Below are 6,932 nucleotides of genomic sequence, written 5' to 3'. Positions count from 1 at the left end.
TTGAATCCGCTAAAAACCTTCTTGTATACCATATCATAAATTGCAATCCATCACACATATATGTGTTACAAAAAGCTTGAAGGGTAACTCGATTGTCAGAGCGATTTGCATACATTTAAACTGATGTAAATGCTAGGAGTTACTGTCATGAAAACAGGGGGAAAAAAAAAAAAGGGGTCTAGATCTATTGACAAATTGGACAACTAAATGAAAGTAAAGTTTTGCACTTGGGCATACCATGCAGGCAAACGAGAGAGAGAGAGAGAGTTCGTGCAAGGCTATACGATACAGTAGTGATAATAGAGTAGCATCTCAACCTGAAGTTCTCCATTGCAGTTCAATCTGAATACGACCATTTTTCGAGTCAATGAGGTGGTATCTCTCGTTCATACGCTTATTGCTGACAACATCTGCGAGATATATATCCACATAGCCAAGAATTTCCTACAAGGAAAATAAAAAGGTAAGTGGTTAGTTTCTTCTGATCAGCACACAAATTGAATATTAATTAGTGTGTTTGGATAGTAGATTATTTGGGATAGTTTTTTTTTTTTTTTAAAATAATAATAATTTACTGTAGCACTTTTCTGATACGATGTATGTGAGATAAAATGGTGATTAAAAAATGTGTTGATAATGCAAGCAAATAAATTTTTGTAATTTGAAACCAATTACTTGGGACATTGAGGAGCAATTAGTAAACATTTGGAATCAACTTGAAATAGTAGTTGGAAGAAAACTAATCTGAGCATCATCCCAATCTCTAGATAACAACACAGTTAGTCTTGATCAATAGCTCTTCAGCATTGCTTTCCATGACTCATAATAAGAAAGAACATATTTATGCCCATCATGATAATTGCTACCTTGGGATGAAGCAGGCCCATCCTTGATGAAGTGCTAACAACTTCCACATGAATCCTGTCATCAGTGGGTGGTTCATCCAACATAAATTGGAACTCCTCTTCCCACCTTGGATCTCTATTTTTCTTCACTGGCTGCAACAATGGATCCATCCACAAGTAACAATCATTGCAATTGCAAAAAGAAGCTGTTGGGTTGCAAAAAGCTTCTAGTTCTTTTCTTCCCAATGTGCCAACTTTTATTCTATCAATAGTAATATAGATTACAGCTTACCTTGGTTCTTCTCTCCTCGCCCCTAAAAAGCAACCTTACAGATGGATTTGTATGATGCTTCCCTTCCAAATCTTGAGCTTCATGGACTATAACTACGAGCAGGCCACCACTCTCAGGAGTTCCTTCTGGAGCCTTTTGTATTGAATTTGAGTCTTCAATGTCATCGGGCATCTCATCGTCCTTGAATGGTTTGTACAGCACTTCAAGAACAAGCTGCCCCCGTGACTTCTCATTTTGAGGATCATTCGGGTTTAGATTCTTGAGAAGATCAAGCGTCACAACTTTTGGCTCATCAGGTGCAAGCTCCTTCAGAGGGACGACATTTATTCCCATCTTGTCATGGACGCCAACCTATGTAGGATAAATTGGCTGAGAGTTACACAAACACGAGGAGCAAATTGAACATAAAGCAAATCTTATGTTGTTTAGGCAATGAGTAGGGCAGCAAAACAATCTCTCTGCAAGGAGGAATAAACTTAAAAACACTTTCACAACAAATTTAAAATGTGCTCAGTATCCTCCTGTTGAACAATACAAATTACATCAGTTTAGAAAACCACACAAGTCCTCATGCATCCTTTTGAAGCGAAGGTAATTGGCACGGTTTATGTAAAACACAGGGCGCTAAACAGTAGAGTAATTTGCATTTCTTTGGTGATACTAATATAATTACTCCTAGAAAAAATAAACCCCCCATCAAGCTCAAAAAAAAAAAAAAAAAAAAGGTAACTGACGTAATATTTATGATGCAATTGTAGGAAAAGACCTGTTCCCAATCGTAGACAGAAACATCCAGAACTTGAGATTGTGGATCCTTCACAACAAAGTTATATTCTTCATTCCATTCAGGATTCAAGTTCTTCTGTTTCACAGTTGTCTTCTTCGCAGGAAGTTTGTCTTCACTAAGTTTTAGCTTCACATAAGGGTCTGAAGCACCCAAAAGATCTTTCTTCTTAAGCTTCATTGCCCTCAACACCTTCACAGCAAGGATTCCAACCGGTTTCTTCATTGCTCTGTTAAATTGGAGATGTAATAAGCATTATCAGATGGTAGGACCATCTGTAGATGGATGTTTTTTAAATAAAATTCATCAAAAGACTATAGACTTACTTAGCAGGATCCAATACTTGTACTTCTAGTGTTTTTGGCCACAGATACATATTTGCAACCTGATCTTTAATAAGCTCCTGGAGTAAAAATATGACAGAAATGTCATGCAAACAGCCTGAGTTACCAGTAAAATACACGCAACAACCACGCTGCAATATTTTGGAAATATCTAAAGGTATAGGTGTAGCAATGACAGTTTATACAAAATTCTACACTTAAAAAAAAAAAAGGATAAATATTGGCTTAGCCATGGCATAACAATTGCAAAGTTAAAAGACAAACAATATTTACAGCCATGACTGAGATGTGGAGTTGGAGGAGAATAAAGCCTCAAAGCAGAAGGAATGCAACAGAGGAGTTAACAAGAGGTTAAACTAGTTAAGTTCCTAAACAAACTAGTTGTCTCAGCATTCAAAATCTGAAGGAATGAAGAAACATACACATGATGAGGACAGAAACTCTATGCTAATGAGCCCATCTTCACAATCACTTATTAACAGTAACTTTTTAGTGGACATATTAGCATCAGCTGCATAAGCTTCACTGAAAAGCCATGCCATATAAGCCATATCAAAATTAACATTGAAAACTAGTTCATTGAGGAGAGTAAGATAAAGAAACAAAATGCAAAATAGAAATTATACCTGAACAAACCTGTACAGACCAGGAATAGACATAGCATCAGCCCCCAACAGTTTCAATCCAAAGTCAACGTGAGGCTGCAAAATGGGAGGTTGGGGGGGGGGGATAAGAAGACGACTTTATGGTCTGAAAATAAATAATTTCAGCATTTCATGAAGATTATCAGAATCTTTTGAATGAAAGAAATGACATTCCTTAGTCACCATATGAGTGGCACACAATTTGGCTTCAACAGAGATATCTATTTATAACTTGTAAATGCTGCTCAGCTATACATATAGAGCAGTCTGCTTCTTTGGATAGCTTGTATTATTTATGAACTTCAGAAAGTGCGATTCACAACAGAAGAACAATAGTTCCCAACTCTGGTAAAGATCAGTATCCGTTTTCAAAGATATAGGCATAAAAATCAAGTCACATATCTAACACTTGCCTTTACTGTGAAAATAAGTTTCTGCACAGCAAGGGATTCTGGGAACAAATACTCCAGTTTCAAGGCAAAAGAAGCAGCAGAAAGAATTATCCATTTTGAAAATATTTTAATTTAATGAAGAAAACAAAGTCCATCCATTTGACGTTCACCTTTTCCATCAGAGAAACTAATATCTTCGCAAAACAAGGGAAGCTTGGAACAAGTGGCTTCAGTGTGATACGTGGAGAGGCAAATACTTGCAAGTCAAGCACCTGAAGTACTCAAAAAAGGAAAAAAAAATGTTTACAATCAAGAGAAAAAGGGGGAAGAAAGCTAAGCATGTTGCAAGACAGAAAATAACTATTAATCTAAATATAGCAATCTTCACAACATTAGAACCCAGAGGACTGCTCTTAACATTTTCTCTATCCAAAGAATAGAGAAATTAGCCAATACCTGAACGGTTGCTCGCAATCCAAATGCCTTGACAACAACAGTTATGTTAGGATTACCAGCCCATTTCAAGGCTGGTTCCATAATCAATTCTTTCTCTTCAGTGGAATATACTTTCATGCCTGCAAGAGAAGCGCCATATATGAAAAAGTTGATCATTGTTAAGAATAAAAGGAATTTTGGACTTTGGGCACAGTAATTTTCATGACAATTCACACCAGCATAAGCAGCTAAGAGGACAGTTAGAGGGGCAAAAGACTAAGCAAATCAATGGATGATCCAACAGGAGGTTTAATATGATACATTACTTTTCTAATTTCAATGGATTACGCACCCGCACAAACTGGTGAACTATATATCCTCACTGTTCATGAAGGCTAAAGTCCTACATTACTCATATCCAGCAATCACAAGATTTTAACCTCAGAACTGCTGAATGTGGACAGCCAAATTGTCATCAAACACGTGGATCCCAAAATTATTCACTGCTCAAAGAATTCAGCAATGGACAATATTTCTTCAGAAAATGTCACAAGGAACTAAAAGCTAAGCTTCACAAGTAAGAGAAGTCCAATTTCAATCAGCATTAACAAATTTTCAGCTTTGACTAGAATCAAGCAAAAAAATTACTTACATTGCTGCAACACTCAGAAGAATATCACCTGAATGAGATGCCAATAGCTCTATGGCTTTAAACATGTCCTCTTAGATCACCATACTTATCTTACTATGTATAAAGGGAGAGGAAGGGGGGTAAACTTTTTTTTTTGTCACTTTTTGTTTTTCCTTATTTATCCTCCCACTAAATAATAGAAATCTCCGATAACCACAAATAATTTTTTTAACAACACAAAAAAAAAAAAATCACATTACACCCAACCCAATCAAATCTTTTAATAAATGCTCATTAATTTTTTTTTTTAAATTTGCACACATAGGGTGTGCATTGAACACTAGTAACCATTAAACTTCAATTGACAAAGATATGCATCTTTGAAGAATATCACTTGAAAGCCAACCAAAACAAGATAATACACTACATGAGTTTGTCCTGCAAGCAGCAGGGAAAAAAGGAGAAGCTCAACCTTGAAATGTAGGAGGCAGACAGCCCAAAGTCAGTGCTTCAAACTGAACCGATTCAATTTTGTATTTTGGTATCTGTTCGGCTATGATGGGCTCCGCTGTTTTCTTTGCAGTCTTGCAAATAGCCTGAGAATCTTTGTTGATCAACACACTCAGGAATGGAAAAAAAAAAAAAAGTAATACATCGTCAACATTCAAGTAAGCACAAACCTTATCCAAATAAGGCCACATAGTTTCAATAAATTTGTTGAGCCAATCAAGCTGAAAAAAATGAGTTAAATAAGATGAGTATTTTGTTCATGCTTTACACGGCAAGAACCCAAAATTATGATATATGGAGCAGTGCCTACACGATCATAATCTGGATTTTTTACCCAAAGGGGTATTTCTGGTAGCATCTTCTGGAGATTTTGAGTTTCTTGCTCAACCAAGGGCCGGATATCAGGATCCTGAAGAACATACAATCCAAATTGAATAATTGTACACTCGTTTAATCTTTGCTTAAATCAGAAAACAAGAGAAACTCATTCACATGATCATCTCATTACATTGCCTGCTTTAACTTGCAAAATATTGAGTATCTCTACTTAATTTTCAGAAACCTATTATGCAGTTTCTAAGAGAAAGTGGCTTTTCCCAAACTCAAATGTTAATTCAATTTCGTTAGAGGAAACTTCTATTGGAGTGAACAAGTACAAATCAAGGTAGGAAATACAAGCAAAAAATGTCAAAGGGCTTTCCCGACACTAATGACTACACCCCAAAAAAGAGGGAAAAAAAAGGGAATGCAGCTTAAATTTCAGGCAGCTATAGTACACCAAAGGAGTGGTCGTTAAACGTGAATGTTAACAAGAAATCAAGAAAACAGAACCAATGAATCCTTTATATTCCCACTCTGCCCCAGCATGACACTTTTTGAATTTCTTTCGTAAGTATAGAAGATAGAAAAGCAAGGATAAGTACGTTCTTCCTCATAAACTTGAGAAGAAACTCATCAGTTCATTTGCAGCGAAGTGGGAATAACTACCATACAACTTCATTTACCATTTAGAACTCAGCCAAAACTCATACTACAGAATTTGCATACGAAATAAGGTAAAAGGATACGTATTAAATATCAAAGTAGGCACGAAAATACAGAACATCAACAGATTAAAAAATAAAAATCATAACAACTGACCTTGACATCAGTTGGTTGGACGTAGATGAAGAGAAAATATCCGATCACAAGCCCAATGGTGATTCCGATTCCAAACCCAAAAACACCCATAATTGTACTGATTATAGCCATTTCTAAAAGCCTTGCTTTTAAATCACCTCAAATTGCCACCACAATAATCCTCACAAGGGAACAAAAGGGTCAGCCAGAAAGCCTAAATGTTCATCATTAGCACTCCGGTTTTACAGAAGGTGAAACCTTTCTACGACCCAATTCCAAGAATTGCATGACAAACAAACTTTTGGGCTCCTGGGATCAACTTTGAAAACACTGGAAAGGAAAAACCAAAAACTTTAGCAGAAAGTTAACCAACAAAAGAGGAGGAGGGCAAGAGCCTTTGGCTATGATAGGCGTTACACTTACATTATGCGGAAGATCTTTAGCAAGGAAATATTCAGTATCTGGAAAAGACATAAATGCGGATGTCCCATCTATAATCTATGCCTCAACTACCCATTTGATCCACACATAACGGCTCTGCTAGAGAACAATTCAAGCGCGTGCCACTCGTACTTGTCGGTAAAGCTTCCGCTGCCTTAATTGCTTCTGCATGAGGGTATTTTGGTCTAATGATTCGGAAATATCTTGTAAGCACTGCTTAATTTGGGTAAGACTCGAGAGGGGCCCCTGAGGTACGTGTATCTACATAACGAGGATAACGTGACTGGTTGTTTTACTTTGATATTTCTCGTTCAAAATTCTTTTATATTGGGTAATGATTAATCACAAAAGATATGAGCAAATTTGAATTGAAGTTGGTCGCCGCCGGCCTGCCACTTTCTTGATTTAACTTCTTCCCCATTGGCCAATGTAGATAATAAAATGTTAGACACGGAAGTTTGAAATCCTCGGCTTGCTGGATTCCTGACCTGGCAA

The 6,932-nt window shown here is 36.7% G+C and overlaps 1 protein-coding gene across 1 annotated transcript; it reads right to left on the bottom strand.

The window, feature by feature from the left end:
* On the bottom strand, positions 1–6,559 carry LOC113712449 (synaptotagmin-2). The gene is made up of 13 exons (XM_027235879.2): positions 6,420–6,559; positions 6,018–6,326; positions 5,188–5,286; positions 5,048–5,098; positions 4,840–4,963; positions 3,758–3,876; positions 3,472–3,573; positions 2,892–2,966; positions 2,248–2,324; positions 1,904–2,150; positions 1,138–1,488; positions 867–998; positions 1–444 (listed from the first exon to the last, which is right to left on the bottom strand). Exons 2-13 carry the CDS (start codon positions 6,126–6,128, stop codon positions 313–315), a joined length of 1,620 nt encoding a protein of 539 aa, XP_027091680.1. The 5' UTR covers positions 6,129–6,326; positions 6,420–6,559; the 3' UTR covers positions 1–312.
* Positions 6,560–6,932: the final 373 nt, after the last annotated feature.

The sequence above is a fragment of the Coffea arabica genome, chromosome 10e (assembly GCF_036785885.1).
Source record: "Coffea arabica cultivar ET-39 chromosome 10e, Coffea Arabica ET-39 HiFi, whole genome shotgun sequence".
Classification (NCBI taxonomy): Eukaryota; Viridiplantae; Streptophyta; class Magnoliopsida; order Gentianales; family Rubiaceae; genus Coffea; species Coffea arabica.
This window is presented reverse-complemented; position numbering and strand designations above follow the sequence as displayed.

What these genes read in the sequence shown, in the direction of transcription:
- LOC113712449 (XM_027235879.2), bottom strand. Translation starts at nt 6,128, where the DNA reads ATGGCTATAATCAGTACAATTATGGGTGTTTTTGGGTTTGGAATCGGA. An exon ending in TCCAACCAACTGATGTCAAG is followed by an intron (nt 5,287 to 6,017) that starts GTCAGTTGTTAT and finishes TATGTTCTTCAG; the next exon opens with GATCCTGATATCCGGCCCTT. An exon ending in CAAGTATTGGATCCTGCTAA is followed by an intron (nt 2,151 to 2,247) that starts GTAAGTCTATAG and finishes CCAATTTAACAG; the next exon opens with AGCAATGAAGAAACCGGTTG.